Raw genomic sequence first — 17,621 nt, 5'->3', positions numbered from 1 at the left:
AAAAAGAATCCATACTTCCATAATATAAGACACATCGAAAGCCTTGAATTAACCTAAATATTCACTTCATATCATTTATCAACAAAAGATATGACATAATTTAAATTAAAACTATACCAATTGAACACATTATACCAGGATAATCTAATAAGTGATACTCGCACACCTCTAGTCTCAGAGTTATTGATGGAAAAAAATGGAGAAAGATTTTTTAGCTCCTTAATGTATGATTTTATTGTAAAGCTTAAATAAAACTTAAGTCGTAAGTTTTAAATCGTCTACGAAGAAACCTGCTAACAACGTACACAAGTTAAAATTATACTAATTACACATATATTTTATTATTTATGAAGATTAGCCATAATAAGACATGTACAAGTAGTTCAAATACATAATTTAAACCTTTTTTCTGAAAATGAAACTAGAACCAAATTCATACCATTAGCTGAGAAAAAAACAAAAACAAAAATAAAGTACATAGGTTATGCCGGGTGCTATAGGGTTGAGTCTAGCGAGCAGCACGAACCAGAGGTTACTCTACTCCGAAATTAACATCATTTTTTCTCTTTTGGCGCCCTTTCCTCGAACCCCTCCGCTAAAAAGTCTGTCTGTCAAGATTCCTCCCCACTGTTCTCGCTTCCGATTCCCCACAAATACGAACCCCATTCCCCTCTTCTCCCTTTTCAATTTCAAAAGTTTTATGTAGTCAACTCATTACACTGTTTTCACAAATCACTTGTATTTCTCTCTATTTTCAATGGCTTCTGAGGAACAGCTGTCTGCAATTAAAGTAAGCATAAAATTTGAGTTATCGTTGATGTTTTGGTTATTATTTTTTTCTATTCACTTTGTGGGTCCTGTAAGTTAAGTGCAATATTATGTGTTTTTTGTGTGTTTTAGGGTGCTAAAGTGCTAATGGTCGGTGCTGGTGGTATTGGTTGTGAACTGCTTAAAACCCTTGCTCTTTCTGGGTTTGAAGACATTCATATTGTAAGTAAGATTTAGTCTATCTTGGGTTTGCCTTTTTGTATTTACTGTTATTAAGTAGTTTATGATTAGCTTTTGGGTCTAAAAATATTAGGGCTTTTTTGCTAGGGTTTGGTGAATACGTTTTGTTGCCTTGTAATTATTAGGATTTTAACACTAGATGATTCTTTCCTTTCCTCTTCTTAAGCGTTGGTGGGCAGAGTTACATGGTACCTTGTGCTAGTGGGAGGTAGTAGGTCACAAGTGAAATAGCCAAACTGGCCTGGACACCACCTTCATTAAAAAATATTAAGATTTTGCCAGTTATTCAATGGTGAATTGTGCATAAAAAGTTGATACGAGGAGAAAGTGTTGTGCTCTCTCTACATGGGTGAACTTAGTTTACAACTTTGGTTTCCGACCTTATATATATTTATGAAAAATCCGTTAGAATTGGTATTTATTAAGAGAACCAGAGCCACTCCTCAAGAGACAGCTTCAAGAGAGAAGTTGCAGCATTTGGCATTTTGCTCCTCGAGCTAGTTAGAACTTCGAATCCACTGGGATCCTCCCCGTGGTTCTCTATAGCATATTTTATTGGTTATAGTTGTCATGGTTTGAGAGGATGAAGAGATATGCTTTTGAAAGCTTAGTGTCGTCAAAGGCGCGCTTAAAGCACGCTTAAGCTCTGAAGCAAGGCTCAATACATGTTGAACGTTTCGGCCTCGCTTAGCGGACGCTTTAGTGTCGTCATCAAGGCTCTAAGGCATACTTTTCCTTGCCCATGAGCATAATCCTGAAAAGGCGACACTAAACAATTGATGTTTCACTTTATCGTTTTTCAATTTCTTTGTTCATATATTTGTTATTCATACTTATAGATATTAGCATGAATATCGGAAACACCCTCCACTTCCAACCAAAAGGTTGTGAGTTCGAGTCACCTCAAGAGCAAGGTAGGGAGTTCTTGGAGGGAGAGAGCCGGAGGTCTATCGGAAACAACCTCTCTACCCCAGGGTAGGGGTAAGGTCTGCGTACACACTACCCTCCCCAGACCCCATTAGTGGGATTATACTGGGTGGTTGTTGTTGTTGTTGTTGTTGCTTATAGATATTAGCCTTGAACTACATGTACATTTTTGTTTTTTTCCCTCCAATTGCGCTTATTCATTAAAGCCCACACTTTATTTGCGTGTTACACGTAAAGCCCCAATGGACCTTAGAGCTTTTTGCCTTTGATGACACACTTTCCGGTTTGGCTTTTGTCCAGATAAGCAATTCCGTCGCCCCTGTAAATAGGGGCGTGCTTTGTTTTTTAGGGGTGAACTCCATCGATCATCTTTATTTGTTCCATTTGCTCTCAGCCTATTCGTATGTACATTTGGAGTCTGCAAAAGGGTGAGGGGGCTTCTGAACTCTGGGTGTGTGGGTGTGGGTGGGCTGCGTCATGTTGTTTGGACTCACTTTTCACTATCTTATTGCTTTGTGAATATATATATATATTAAAACACTGTTTTCCCATTTATTTGTGTGATTCCTTTGTCTGCCCTGTGCTTCCATTTAGTTTCTAACCTGGTTTCATGTTTCATTTTGTCTATTTCCAGATTGACATGGATACAATCGAAGTCAGTAACTTAAATAGACAATTCTTGTTTCGACAGAAACATGTTGGACAATCTAAGGCTAAAGTAAGGAAATCACATCAATTTCTTTTTTCTGGATTCCATTTTCAGACAGATTTTGGTTTCTAAGTAATGTACTCAAAATTTTCTCCAGGTTGCTAGAGAGGCTGTCCTAAAATTTAGGCCTCATATTAGAATTACACCATACCATGCAAATGTCAAAGATCCAGACTTCAATGTGGATTTTTTCAAGCAATTCAATGTTGTGCTTAATGGCCTTGACAATCTAGATGCTAGGCGACATGTGAACCGCCTTTGTTTGGCATCTGGTGTCCCATTAGTTGAAAGTGGGACTACAGGCTTCCTCGGCCAGGTAAAATCTACTCTTTTTTTCCGGTTTCTATTTGATGGGGATCAGGGCAACTAAATTTCATTTTAACTTCTGTCTCTGTCTTATATTTGCTAGTCTGTACATTTTAGATTTCTTAGCAACATTCAACTTGGATGCAACCAGTCTAAAATATTATAATGGAAGTTACGTAATTAAAAAAAAACATAAAGGGAATAGTCTATTATATTGTCTTGCATGTGGTATTCTCGAGGCGAAAAGTGTTGTGGTTGTTTAGCTACCAATTGAAAACAGCTACTCGCTATTTTATACTTCTATTTCCCTCTTCAAGTGAAAGAAGCTATTATAATTCTACTATTTTACTTGATTAAAAAAAAAATTCCAAAATTTTGATGTCAAATGTACCATGTGAGAGTTATGAAGCAGATTGCTAAATTTGAAGGGAAAAAAAATTCAGTTCATAGTAAGATATTAAGAAAAGGTTCTTAACTATTTTACTGAAATTTATGGAGTATACATGTTGATCATCGTTACAGGTGTTATATCCAGTAACTTTTTATTCTGTTCTTCCAAGACTTGCTTGGAAAATGGAAATAATTGTTAGTTGGGTGGAGTTGGCCAAATTGGATCAGATTATATCTTTTTCAAAAGAATTCCTGCAATTCATTATCATCATCTTTATTGCATGTGGTCAATTTCTTATTTACCTCATTCTTTTGAAGGATGGAGCAATAATGATGTTTTTTCTGCTTTTCTCTGGAGTTGTTTGATTCAGACTTTCTAGCCAAAAGGTCAATCTGTTTTTTACACCCTCTAAGTCATAGAGGAACTACATAATCCTGTAGCTTTCTATGTGTTGTTGAAGGTCTGAGGTTCCTATGTGGCTGCTCTTGTTTTTGGTTCTGATCCCAAAGTGTATTACCATGTGGTCTGCTCTGTCTATTTATCAACTGACTGAATTTCCTAATCAATGGTGCTTTCATGGAGTCTCAACTCCAATTCATGCCTTGAAGGCTAGATGTTTATTGAACCTTTTTGCTTGGTGTCACCATTGTAATGTAATATTGCTCCTTTTGTTTTTGGATTTTGTAAGCTCCTTGAGTTTTAGATAGGAGTTGAAGAGCAACGTACAGGAACTATTTGTTTTTATAACACAATTGCATCTTCTGGATGCTTGTCGAATGAAAATCGACTTTTACCTGATAAAAAGAAAAGACTGAATTTACTTTGACTCTTACTAGTTCTGAAATTCTACTGGTCTACTCATTTGTTGTTGGCAGGTCACCGTGCATGTGAAGGGTAAAACAGAATGTTATGAATGTCAGCCTAAACCAGCTCCAAAAACTTACCCTGTCTGTACAATCACAAGCACTCCATCAAAGGTACTGATGAGTGCTTAATCCTTTTCTTAATATAAATTTGAGCTGAGCCATGTAAATCTGTATATCTGTATTTAGTTCAATGTCATTCCGGTACTGATACATGATGAAAGAGCTATTGTGTCAGCATATTTCACATATTACAGTGAGATTATTGTTAGGTGCTTCTGTTTCTTGCCACTAATGTGGCACTTGGTCACTATCAGCTACTTTTCTGAGATATTAGAGGCTTATATGGGTAATTCATCACAATAATACTTGCAATGACTTGCCTTAAACATTTTACTTTGACATTGTTTTCTGATTCCAGTTTGTTCACTGCATCGTATGGGCAAAAGACCTACTATTTACAAAGCTTTTTGGAGACAAGAATCAAGAAAATGACCTTAATGTTCGTTCTACTGATGCTTCAAGCTCGTCAGAACATGCGGAAGATGTTTTCGAGCGTAGAGTTGATGAAGATATTGAGCAGTATGGGAGGAAAATATATGATCATGTTTTTGGTTACAACATCGAAGTAGCATTACGTAATGAAGAGACGTGGAAGAACCGTAACAGGCCTAGGCCTCTATACACCAAAGATGTATTGCCACCACAACCAGTTGAACAGAATGGAAACAATGATAGAGCTTCAAAAACTTGTGACCCCTCTTTAGTGTCTGCAATGGCATATCTGGGCCTTAAAAATCCGCAGGATTTGTGGAGCCTAAGGGAAAATTCTGAAGTATTTCTCGAGGCATTAAAGCTCTTTTTCTTGAAAAGAGAGAAGGTTTTGATACCATCCCTACCTTCTGATTCTGCTCTCTTGTACATAGTTTAGATTTCTATTTCATTTAATCTATGCTCTAATTATTTGTCTTTACCACTGTCGCAGGAAATTGGCCAGTTGGGTTTTGATAAGGATGACCAGTTGGCTGTAGAGTTTGTGACTTCTGCTGCAAATATTCGTGCCGCTTCTTTTGGGATTCCATTACATAGCCTTTTTGAAGCTAAAGGTATTGCTGGCAATATTGTGCATGCCGTTGCAACAACAAATGCCATCATTGCAGGGTTGATTGTGCTTGAAGCAATGAAGGTGTTGCAAAATGATGTAAAAAGCTACAGGTAGGGCTAATTCCACTATTTACTGCGCTTTTCTTCACTTTGAAGCAGATAATTATTATTTTGGAGATCAACTAGAATGACCAAGATATCAGATACTCCTGCCAGCTGTGACTGATCTCTACAGGCTTCTTTTAAGCGATTTCCACATGCTTCCAGTCTCCTCTTTCCCACTTCCCACTGCAATTTTTTTTTGAAAATGAATTTTGGTCAAAATTGTTGAAGTGCAGATTTCATCATCTGATAAGGATCAAGTGAAAAACAACTGTAATCAACTAACGATTAATCATTTGGGGCAGCAACAAATTCAGTGGTTATTATAAGTAGTAATTACGATTATTGAAGAGAGTGACCATCTCATCTAAAAGTTTAAACTGCTAAAAGGGAATATTTTATTATCTAATTTAGGTCTGCAGCGTGTCTGCTCATGCGAGGGCCCGATGTTTCTGCTCGACTTTGGAAATATTTTTGTTGATGGGTGGAGAGACTTGAACTTAGGACTTCTGCCTGTTCTTACCACGTGAAAGTGTGTGGCCTAATTTAAAAGTTTTAAGCTGTTAAAAGAGGATCATTGTAAAAGTATCTTTGAAGGTCTGAAACCATAATTTTTACTACGTCAAAAATCATTGCTAAATTTAATTCTAATCAACAAATTTATTATTCTTATCGGAATTCTATGTTTTGGTCTCTTTGATGCAGAATTGATAGAAAAGTAAACAAATAAGGTAACTGATCTACGGAATAGTTGTGGAGTTTTCTTTCTAAATTTAAAATGATTAAAGGGGTTTTCGAGAACACTATGCATAAAGTACTAGAAATTATCAATTTAAGTGCATGAATGCAATTTGTTGGGTGAAATGTTATTGATTATCACCAGTGCCAGTGTAGGGATGATTGTGGATGAGAGAATCTCTAGTTTTAGAAAACCCCTAATTTGAATTATTGAAGACAAATTATATAGTATTGGAATGTGTTAGCCAAATAGTGCAAAGTGGATATAGAGGATTCATATAGTGGAACCCTACTAATTAGGGATTGAGGATTAGTTAAGTGATTGCATACTGATTATTCACTATAGAAAATAAAGAGTATTTTAGCAGCTTTTAGCAAATAGTAGAAAATCAAAATAAGGCATCCTACCTCTTAAAGCATCGTGCAATGCATGTCATCCTGTTGTTCCGTGTAAAAAGTAAAAAGTAAAAAGAATAAGAAAGTTGCCAGGGCCTTGTAAAATCCAAGATGGAAAACAATCAAAAGACTTGAGGAAAAAATTTCAGGACGCTTTAATCTACCCTTTCTTTTATTTTTTGTTATTAGCTAACAATATAAGGACAAACTCCTATTTGACCAAATCTATCAAGAACTCGGTGACGAGAACTTATGCTGTGTAGAAGTATGACGAAAGGAACAATGACCATGTCTTTTTGTTAGGTACTGTTTATAATATCATGTGCACTCCCTTGCAGGATGACTTATTGCCTTGAGCATTCCTCAAGAAAGATGCTTCTCATGCCAGTGGAGCCCTTTGAGCCAAACAAGTCTTGTTATGTTTGTTCTGAGGTATGATCTACTGTAAAGTATAGTAGATTGTCTTTCCGCCTGTCCTACTTTACGAAATTTTGTTTCAGCTACTAATTTCTCATTTGATACATATTAATGAGCAGACACCTTTAACACTTGAGATCAATACTCATCGTTCGAAGTTGAGGGATTTTGTTGAGAAGGTTGTTAAGGCAAAACTTGGCATGAGCCTCCCATTGATCATGCATGGGGTGGCACTTCTTTATGAGGTGGGTGATGATCTTGAGGAAGATGAGGTTGCCAATTATGCAGCAAACCTTGACAAGGTATGATATTGTCATGTCTGTGTATGTATATGAAGAAGCTCTATAGTTATCGGCTGATAAGTTACTTGTCTCGGTGATTATAACACCCGTAGGTGCTGTCTGAGCTTCCCTCTCCGGTTACTGGTGGCACAATTCTCACAGTTGAGGATCTTCAGCAAGAGCTGAAATGTAACATCAATATTAAGCACAGGTCCTCCTTGTTCTCACTATCGTCGGAGTTACCTTTACATGGAATTTTACTTTTACGTAATGTTATTAGGTATTAGCAATAGAGAGTTAGCTGATGATATTTCAGAAGTTAAGCTGTTGGTGGAACTTGACATGATAGTTCATTCAAGTTTAATGATTCTTCATTCTCTTTCCTTTTGATTCATTCATATCTTACATCGCAACCTTAATTGCATGCTCCCGTGAATCCGTTTTAGTGCTTATTCATTGTACCGCTTGACTTGTAATTTTCTAATTCTGCCTGATTAAGATTATGGTTTGGATTGATGCATAGAAAGAAAGAAATAAGAAGAGCAAGTTGGTGTTAAATGAATCATGCTTATTAAACCTGGCCTGGACTAGCCTTTGGAATATGATACAGTTAATAGGCGAACTCGATGCAGAGTCTTTATTCAATCTTTTGTTTAATTGTTGAAGAGCTGCTCTTGGCTTGTGGGGGACTGATTACTTTTTGGTCCAAGTGCGTAGCAAGAGAACTTTCAAAATCTCAGAGTGTTCTCCTGAAAATTTTCTAATCTTATAGCTGTAATGTGTGTTTGTCTAATACTTTTGTTCTCTCGCTATAGCTCGGAGTCAAGGTAACAACTCCCTTCTCACAAATTAACCACCTCACTTCCTTTTTGAGTTGTTTCAGTATGTACCTAAAACTGTCTTTGCACTTTTATGCTCTGGGGCCCACTTTTGTATTAACAAAGGTTCTTCGAAGAATATGATTGGCCCAAATTTTCAAATAGGACGTTGATACTGTAAGTCTCTTTTTGTAGACTTCCTTGTAAATGGGCATCACCAATATTTTGTTAACGAATCCTCTTATCTAATTGAATAAAATTAAGGCAGTATGTTTAATTGTCCAATTAAACTAAGAATTAAAATGGGAAAGAAGTTAGATGTTCTATTGAGATACTCTCAAATGACCTCTTCAGGATCCCCAGGGTCAGGTTGACCATTCTGTAATGGACCTTGGACACTTAAAATTCATTTTCTTAAAATGAAATACGTGCACGTGCCACTAACCACTGGATTATGATCGACTCCTCCACTATGAGCTTCACATATTAGAAAGGAAGCTGGAATCTCCATCTTGTCTTGATTAAGTTTTGATTGATATGTTTGTAGCTGATTTAAAGAGTTGTTTGTGTTCTTGGTTTTCCCTGTCTAGAGATTTCCCGTTATTGCCATGAAGAATATAACTCTTCCTGACATAAGGAAATGAAAATCCAGGCAATCAGAATCTATCGGCAATGACTTCTTCAATTAGATATTTTCATGCTGCATAATGGGGTAGTCTCTGCTGGGCTTGGTTCGAGACATTATATGTACACATAGACTAGATGTTTCTTCACCAACTTGTGCTATGGCTATTGTTCCAAGTTGTGTGGTTGTCTGTTGCTTTGATGTAATTGTTATATTTTCTTCTTTGATGTTTTCCCCCTTTCTTTTGCTTTTGAAGCTCACCCAATCCATAGTATGGGACTTGAAGCATTAAATTTTTTTGTGTGCCTGGTGGTTTGATCCATTTCCTTTTTTGTATTCCTTTTGGAGGACTTGTCTTAGTGTATTTGGGAGTACATTGCTAATTTGAGGGCATTCTGTATATAAGTACTTGCTTATGCTGTTGATTTTGTCCATTTACCTCAATCCTGAAGATTATTTACTTTTTCTTTTCTTCTTGCTCCGCAGCCTCAAACTAATTTGAACTGTTATATGATTTTATATTTGCAGAGAAGAGTTTGATGAGGAGAAAGAACCTGATGAAATGGTTCTTTCAGGATGGACACCAGCTCTTGCAACAGAAAAGAAAACCAAAACATCTGACAATGGCCCCAGCTCATCCAATGCATCTCAGACAGTTCAGCTGGAGCCGGAGGATGATGATGAGTTAGAAATTATTCTCAAAGACCCTGAAATTCTTTCTGCTGGGAATAAAAGAAAGTTGTCTGACATTTCAGTTACTGCCGATTCAGAGGTATCCCGTGTCACTGGTGAAATGCAAACTAAAAGCCATGCAGAAGCGGATGATACTCACACTGATACTGCCATGCTTGATGGAAATTCAGACATCAGCAAGAAAAAGAGGGTGCAACAATAATTTCCATGATCTTAATTCTAGCTGTGCTTCTAACTTTGTACGATATAGGGAAACAGTGATTCTTTTTGCCACATCCTAACTTATGAGTTGTTGATCTTTAGGTGCAAACTTCATGAAGTTTTGATACTGGCATGATACCCCCAGTTACTCCATTTCTAATGTTGTCATTTGGAGCAGTCTTGATTCTGACTTAACAGATATGACCGTCTAAGAATGTAATTCTCACTATTTTACCAGGCACTTTCAAATCGGGTCATTTACTAGTGTGTCTCCTGTGCTTAGTTATTATCACGACTGTAATTCCTTTTTTCTTTTTGGTTCATGTATCCATCGGCTAGTACATACCATTTTAAAATCGTTGTAAAAGGGTAGGATAGGAAACCCCATTTAATGGCCTCAAGGCAGGTACAAATCATCAAAAGCTTGACATGGATTAATTGCAAATTTTGTTCATATTGTATGCACTCTGCAACATACCTTAAGCACAGAAGGTACTGGTTTGACCTTGAATAGCAAACTGAAAATGGTATGAGAATTTTTCAAGCTACGGAAAAAATTGCATTTGAAATGATGATCTAGCAAAATGTGACTCAAATTGCTCAAGAACCAGTCAGCGTATATAGTTACATTCAATGAGCATTAACCCCATCTAGACTGAAAAAAAACACAACAGTAAGGGTGTGAGAGAAACTATGAAGTAAATAATACTATACAATAGTACATTATTATTCAGTTCACAAACTTTTTTCCATCTACACATCCAGCATTTCATGTTCGGAATGCAAAACAATCAAAAACATGTCCGCCAGCTATTGTGACTCATTCAGAGAAGTCGCAGTAAAAGAGCTGGCTCCAACTATATATACATATATATATTTCAGCTGAGATACACCAATTGAGATTTTTCTATTATAATCTCTGTCAAAGTGATTGTGGCATTCATCGCCCGTTAAGTTCAGCAAATTGAGCAAACATTGCAGTTCCTGAATGATCGTCAACTGTTTGAAGTTCAGCAGGATTTCTTGTCTGCTCGGGTGAAGAAATTGGTCGGTTATCAGGAGTGGAAGGTGCAGAGGCCGGGGCAGGAGTAGGGGCAACTATAGCAGGAGAGGCCGGAGCAGCAGATGTTTTATTTTCTTCCTCAGTTTTTCCTTGTAATGAGGCTTCTTGCAGCTGCAAAGCATATTCCAAGTTCCACAGCACATCACCCATACTTGGCCTATCAGCACCACATTCTGCCAAACACTTCTCTGCTGCTTCAGCAAATTTCTTCATTGACTCTGGATTAATTTGTCCCACAAGATTGGGATCAACTATCTTGTCCAACAATCCTTTTCTCTTCCATTGCAATGCCCATTCTGCCAAGTTCACTTGCTCTCTTGGAAGTGCTGGATTAATTGCAGGACGAGCGCATAAGGCTTCTAGAAGTACTACCCCGAACGAGTACACATCTGACTTGTCCGTTAGCTGCTGCTTGCGGAAGTACTCAGGATCAAGGTACCCGAAACTTCCCTTCACAGCTGTGCTAACGTGACTCTCCGTGGAAAGGCAGTCCTTTGATAAGCCAAAATCAGCCATCTTTGCGACTAAGTTCTCATCGAGAAGAATGTTGGTGGTTTTGACATCTCTGTGAATTATCGCTGTAGATGCACCCGTGTGGAGGTAATGAAGCCCACGAGCGGAGCCAATGCAAATTTCTAGCCTTTGCTTCCAGGACAAAGGTGGTAAGTTCTTTCCATATAAATGATCTCTGAATGGACCATTTTGCATGAACTCATAAACCAATATCATCTCCGTGTTTTCATCACAATAACCAATCAACGACACCAGATGGCGATGTCTGAGCTTGGACAACATCTGAATCTCGGTCTGAAACTCATTGATGCCTTGTTCGGATTGTGGATTGCCTCTCTTAACAGCAACTTTGGTACCATCGTCAATTTCTCCATAATACACATTTCCAAAGCCACCAACGCCAATTATGGCATTCGAATCCCAATTATTGGTGGCGTCTGACAATTCAGCAAAAGAGAAATACCGGCCTAATCCCATTGTTGAAGAGAAAAATTGGCTCTTGCGCGACAATGAAGCCTTGCTTGCCATAAAACTTGTATCTCCAGCGTGGAGCGGAAGCAACCAAGAGGAGAAACTATTCCTCTTTTGCCAATCTTGAGGTCTTTTTTGCCACTTGAAAACAATAGCACCTAATCCTACAAAGGCTCCAAACATCATTGCAAAACCAACATAAGCCACTGTTTTGCTTGGCCCACTACTCTTCTTACCATTAACACCATATTCTCCATCAAAACTACCCAAAGAATTATTCATCCTAAAAACCTCAAGACCATTCAAGATCGCGTTCCTGAATCCTTGGACATCATTCACTGGAGAAACCTTTACACTGAGCGGATTGGATGATGAAGAGGAATCTACCACAAAATCTTTGTAAAAAGCTGTAGACAAATGATTATTAGTCAAAGATGACAAGTCTAGCCCGGAAATTGCCATCTTATCATTAATGTACACATTGAAATACAGCTCATTGAGCGCTTTGCTAATGATATCGCAGAAATGAAGGCGAATGAGGTATGAATACGCGGTATCAATATCCATCGTCCATGATATGTTGAAATTGGGAATAGTAGTTTCTGAATCTGCCATTTTTACTGCAGTACTGTAAACTGTAGGAGGAGCAATCAAAGGCGAACCTCCCGGTGTAGGATATTGAATAGCAGATGGTTGGACAGAAACAACCTGTCCTGTGGCATTATTACGGAACGGTGAATCAGGTAACCAATTTCTCCCTAAAGTATCATTTGTAGCATCAAGAAATGAACCTCCCATATTAAGCCTATAGGTTGTTTCGAAATTACTATTGGAGAGATCAAATTTTTGCGAAACGGGGAAAAGTAGAGGGACAGAGTAGTCAAGTACTTGGCTTGGAACAGTAACAAACTCAATTGCATTGATAAATGCAATGGACCCTTCAGAAGGCTGAAATTTAATAGCGTAACGTTCTGTAGTGACATTTACAAGAAACTCTTTCATAATTGCTTCGTTTTTTTCCATTTGGAAGTCGCGTAGAAGGACTAATTTATCTGTTGAAACAGAGAATTTAGCAGTTTGGAGATTAAATTCGTTATTTTGTAAAGGGAAAAAGTGAAGACGGATCCAATGCAATCCTGGATTTGTCACGTGAAATGTGTACGTAGCTTCACTATTGAAAATCTTCGCGTTGAGGTATATAGGTGAAGGTACATTATTATTGTTGTCTGGTGCAGAAGCCTGAATGTCACGTCCGCTATAGGCTAAATATTTAGCTGTATTTTGATCTGGTTGAAACGCGCGATTTCCTGAAAGAGTAGTAGGGGAAGTGGATCCACAATCAACAAGGTAATTATCTGATGGGGTAAATGCTGGAAAAGATTTTGCAGATGCAGTATCTGATTGTGCTGAAACGGGCATTATACTCGAGGGGCTAAGAATAATGAGGCAAATAAACGCCACGAGGATATTGGCCATGATTGACGACGATAAGAATGAGATAAAATGTGGTGATCCTCTAGGCATTTTTTTCATCTCCAGCCCCTCTTGTGAGGATTTGGGGATGAAATTTGAGAAAATTTGTCTAATATTATGAATGGAGGGATATGAAAGGGGGAAAAGGGAAAGAGGAAATGGTGGAAATGAAGAATGAGAGATTTGAATTCAGTCTATTTTTGCCAATATTATCGCCATTGTTGTGGGGTGTGGGAGATTGGTTTTGATTTCGAATTTCTGTTGGCGTTGACGCCCTTAGTTTCTTTAGCTTTACAATGTTTTAGTGGTTGATATGGTTAATCTACCGGTATTTTCTCCCTGCTCTTCGTTAGTGTATAAAGAAGTTACAACTCTCTGTTCCCAAATTCTTATGACCATTTTCAATATCATTGGCTTAAGTTCTCTTTGTTCTTTTATTATTACGAAATAAAGAGAAGAAAAAAAAACGGACAAGTTTGCATATCAATGGAACAACAGTTAATATATTTTAAGCAATTAGCAGAACATATTTACAAGGTAATCATCTATATTAACGAAAAACAAAATACGAAAGAGGTCGTCATTTGTTAATCGCAATTTGCAATCAATGACATAAAAAATGATAGTAATTTAAACTAAGGGTCTTTGGCCAAGCTGCTTTTATAAAAATGTGTGCTTTGTGAGAGTAGTAGATTATGTGTAGTAAAATTATTTGAGAAATATTCTTGTTAGTAATTTTTGATCGAGTAATATTTTCAAAAAATGCTTTTTGTGTTATAAAATAAAGATTGTAAAGTAAAGACAAGTATAGAGAGAAACTGTTATATTATTCAAACTTCAAACTTATGTATATAATGAACTGAAAACTCCTCTATTTATAGAAAAAATGAAGCAGTTGCGATGAAGCAGCTGCAAGGCTTTTCTTTAGCTGCTTGTAAGCTGTCTGCATGAGCTGCTTGCAATCTGTCTGTTTAATAAGAAACTGGTGCAAATCATTTCATTGAGTTGCTTGCAACCTGCCTGCATCAGCTGCTTGTAGATAAACTTCAACACAGTACTAAATGGATAATCTTCTTCAGGAAGATTATTTATAGCGGAGTAATAAATGGACATCCACAATATAATTATTTTCATAACACTCCCCCTTGGATGTTCATTAAAAGGTATTGTGTCTCGTTAAAACCTTACTAGGAAAAAACCCTGTGGGAAAAAATCCTAGTGAAGGAAAAAGAGTACACATATTAAGTAATACGCATTGCTAGCTACCTCGTTAAAAACCTTATAAGAAAAACCCTGTGGGAAAAATCTTAGTAAGGAAAAAAGAGTACATCGCGTATTTTACTCCCCTTGATGAAAACCTTGTTTCAAATATTTGAGTCTCCGCATTCCAATCTTGTATACCATCTTCTCAAAAGTTGAAGTTGATAAAGATTTAGTGAATAAATCTGCCGGATTATCACTTGAACGGATTTATTGCACATCAATGTCACCATTTTTCTGAATATCGTGTGTGTAGAATAATTTTGATGAAATGTGTTTCGTTCTATCTCCTTTTATAAATCCTCCCTTCAATTGGGCTATGCATGCAGCATTGTCTTCGTATAAAATTGTGGGTCTTTTCTCACATTCCAAACCATATTTTTCTCGAATAAAATGAATTATTGAACTCAACCATACGCATTCCCTACTTGCTTCATGAATAGCTATTATTTCAGTATGATTTGAAGACGTAGCAACAATAGTTTGCTTTGTGAAGCACCATGATATGATAGTACCTCCACATGTAAACACATACTCGGTTTGAGATCTAGCTTTATAGGGATCAGATAAATAACCTGCATCTGCATAACCAACAAGATCTGTACTACCTTTGTTAGAATAAAATAAACCCATTTCAAGAGTTCCCTTTAAATATCGCAATATATGCTTAATCCCGTTCCAATGTCTCTGTGTAAGAGAAGAACTATATCTTGCAAGTAAATTAACAGAAAATGCTATGCCATGCCTTGTAGCATTAGCAAGATATATTAGTGCACCAATTGGACTGAGATAGGGTACTTCGGGACCAAGGAGTACCTCATCCTCTTCTGGAGGTCGGAACAAATCTTTATTCACCTCAAGTGACCGAACAACCATTGGTGTACTCAATGGGTGCGCTTTGTCCATGTAAAAGCATTTTAATACCCTTTCTGTATAGGCAAATTGATGGATAAAGATCCCATCTACTAAATATTTAATTTGCACACCAAGACAAAGTTTTGTCTTTCCAAGATCTTTCATCTCAAATTCTTTCTTAAGATATTCAATTGCCTTTTGAAGCTCTTCTAGAGTTCCAACAAGATTTATGTCATCAACATAAACAACAAGTATAACAAATTTTGAAGCTATTTTCTTTATAAAAATACATGGACAAATAACATCATTTATGTAACCCTCTTTCAGCAAATATTTACTGAGGCGATTATACCACATACGCCCAGATTGTTTTAAACCGTACAAAGATCTTTGTAATATGATTGAGTACATTTTCCGAGATTTTGAATATGCTTCATGCATTTTAAATCCTTCAGGAATTTTCATGTAAATTTCATTATAAAGTGACCCGTACAGATAAGTTATAACCACATCCATTAGATGTATTTTAAGACTTTCACGTAAGGCTAAACTGATGAGATATCGAAATGTTATGGCATCCATAACTGGTGAATATGTTTCTTCATAATCGATTCCAGGTCGTTGTGAGAATCCTTGTGCAACAAGGCGGGCCTTGTATCTTTCAACTTCATTTTTATCATTCCTTTTTCGTACAAAAACCTATTTATGACCAACTGATTTTATACCGGTAGGTGTTTGGACTACTGGTCCAAAGACCTCTCTTTTAGTAAGTGACTTCAATTCCGATTGAATTGACTCTTGCCATTTTGGCCAATCAGATCTTTGTTGACATTCTTCGACAGATCGGGGTTCAAGATTCTCACTATCTTGCATAATGTTAAGTTTAACATTATATACAAAAATATTATCCACCACTATTTCAGATCGATTTAAATTAATCCCATAACCAGTAGAACTTATTAAAAGTTCCTCACTCACTTGAGTCTCGGGTTCATTGATTTCTTCAGGAATCTCAGAACTAATCATATCTTGGGTCTCTTTAGGAGATCCCTTCATAATATCATTTTGATCATTTGTCAATTTTTTTTTCTAGGATTTCGATCCTTAGAACCCAAAGGCCTACCACGCTTCAGGCATGCTTTAGGTTCACTAGCTCTCATGCTAGTAGATGGTCCTGCTGGGACATCAATTCGGATAGGAACATTCTCTGTAGGGATATGTGACTTAGTTATCCTTTTCAAATCAGTAAATACGTCTGGCATTTGATTTGCTATATTTTGTAAATGGATAATCTTCTGGACCTCCTGATTACATATAGGGATACGTGGATCAAAGTGAGATAATGATGAAACTTTTCACACAATTTCTCTTTTGGGTTCAATCCTTAGAACCCAAAGGTCTACCACGCTTCAGGCGTGCTTTAGGTTCACTAGCTCTCATGCTAGTAGATGGTCCTGCTGGAACATCAATTCGGATAGGCACATTCTCTGCAGGGATATGCGACTTAGCTATCCTTTTCAAATCAGTAAATGCGTCTGGCATTTGATTTGCTATATTCTGTAAATGGATGATCTTCTGGACCTCCTGATTACATATATGGGTACGTGGGTCAAAGTGAGATAATGATGAAACTTTTCACACAATTTCTCTTTTGATTTCCTTTTTCTCTCCCCCTAATTGTGGGAAATTTATTTCATCAAATCGACAATCTGCAAATCGAGCAGTAAATAAATCTCCCGTCAATGGTTCAAGATAGCGAATAATAGAGGGTGATTCAAACCCAATATATATTCCTAACCTTCTTTGGGGGCCCATCTTATTTCGTTGTGGTGGTGCTACTGGCACATATACAACACATTCAAAAATTCGTAAATGGGCAATATTTGGTTCATGACCAAAAACTAATTGTGACGGAGAATATTTATTAAAATGTGTCAGTCTGAGACGGATAAGTGATGCTGCGTGCAAGATAGCATGGCCCCAAACAGTAATGGGCAATTTTGTTTTCATAAGTAGTGGTCTTGCTATCAATTGCAGTCGTTTAATAAATGACTCTGCAAGGCCATTTTGAGTATGAACATAAGCTACAGGATGTTCAACTTTTATCCCAACTGATAGACAGTAATTATCAAAAGCTTGAGATGAGAATTCTCCAGCATTATCAAGGCGAATAGCCTTTATATGATAATCTGGGAATTATGCCCTTAATCGAATTATTTGGGCTAATAACTTTGCAAACGCCAGGTTGCGAGATGATAGTAGGCACACATTAGACCATCTTAAAGATGCTTCTATTAGGACCATAAAATATTTAAACAACCCACTTGGTGGGTGAATAGGTCCACATATATCCTCATGCATACGTTCTAAAAAGGCAGGAGATTCAATGCCAACCTTCATTGGTGAT

General features: G+C 37.1%; 2 protein-coding genes across 2 annotated transcripts; one reads left to right on the top strand and one right to left on the bottom strand.

The window, feature by feature from the left end:
* Positions 1-485: 485 nt before the first annotated feature.
* LOC104101221 (SUMO-activating enzyme subunit 2) lies at positions 486-9,846 on the top strand. The gene is made up of 11 exons (XM_009608666.4): positions 486-790; positions 901-990; positions 2,570-2,653; positions 2,742-2,960; positions 4,217-4,318; positions 4,626-5,084; positions 5,190-5,419; positions 6,883-6,976; positions 7,081-7,263; positions 7,356-7,453; positions 9,214-9,846. The coding sequence occupies exons 1-11, from the start codon at positions 758-760 to the stop codon at positions 9,578-9,580; spliced, it is 1,959 nt and encodes a 652-aa protein (XP_009606961.1). The 5' UTR covers positions 486-757; the 3' UTR covers positions 9,581-9,846.
* Positions 9,847-10,263: 417 nt separating this feature from the next.
* Positions 10,264-13,352, bottom strand: LOC104101222 (probable receptor-like protein kinase At4g39110). The gene has a single exon (XM_009608667.4). The coding sequence runs from the start codon at positions 13,157-13,159 to the stop codon at positions 10,520-10,522; it is 2,640 nt and encodes an 879-aa protein (XP_009606962.1). The 5' UTR covers positions 13,160-13,352; the 3' UTR covers positions 10,264-10,519.
* Between the last annotated feature and the right edge of the window lie 4,269 nt (positions 13,353-17,621).

The sequence above is a fragment of the Nicotiana tomentosiformis genome, chromosome 1 (assembly GCF_000390325.3).
Source record: "Nicotiana tomentosiformis chromosome 1, ASM39032v3, whole genome shotgun sequence".
Classification (NCBI taxonomy): Eukaryota; Viridiplantae; Streptophyta; class Magnoliopsida; order Solanales; family Solanaceae; genus Nicotiana; species Nicotiana tomentosiformis.
Note: the sequence above shows the minus strand (reverse complement) of the source record. Positions and strands in the feature narration are given on the sequence as shown.

Excerpts from the sequence above, each read along its gene's own strand:
- LOC104101222 (XM_009608667.4), bottom strand. The coding sequence starts at position 13,159 with ATGAAAAAAATGCCTAGAGGATCACCACATTTTATCTCATTCTTATCG.
- LOC104101221 (XM_009608666.4), top strand. The coding sequence starts at position 758 with ATGGCTTCTGAGGAACAGCTGTCTGCAATTAAA. Across the intron at positions 4,319-4,625 it reads TCACAAGCACTCCATCAAAG|TTTGTTCACTGCATCGTATG; the intron begins GTACTGATGAGT and ends TTCTGATTCCAG. Across the intron at positions 7,264-7,355 it reads ATGCAGCAAACCTTGACAAG|GTGCTGTCTGAGCTTCCCTC; the intron begins GTATGATATTGT and ends TAACACCCGTAG.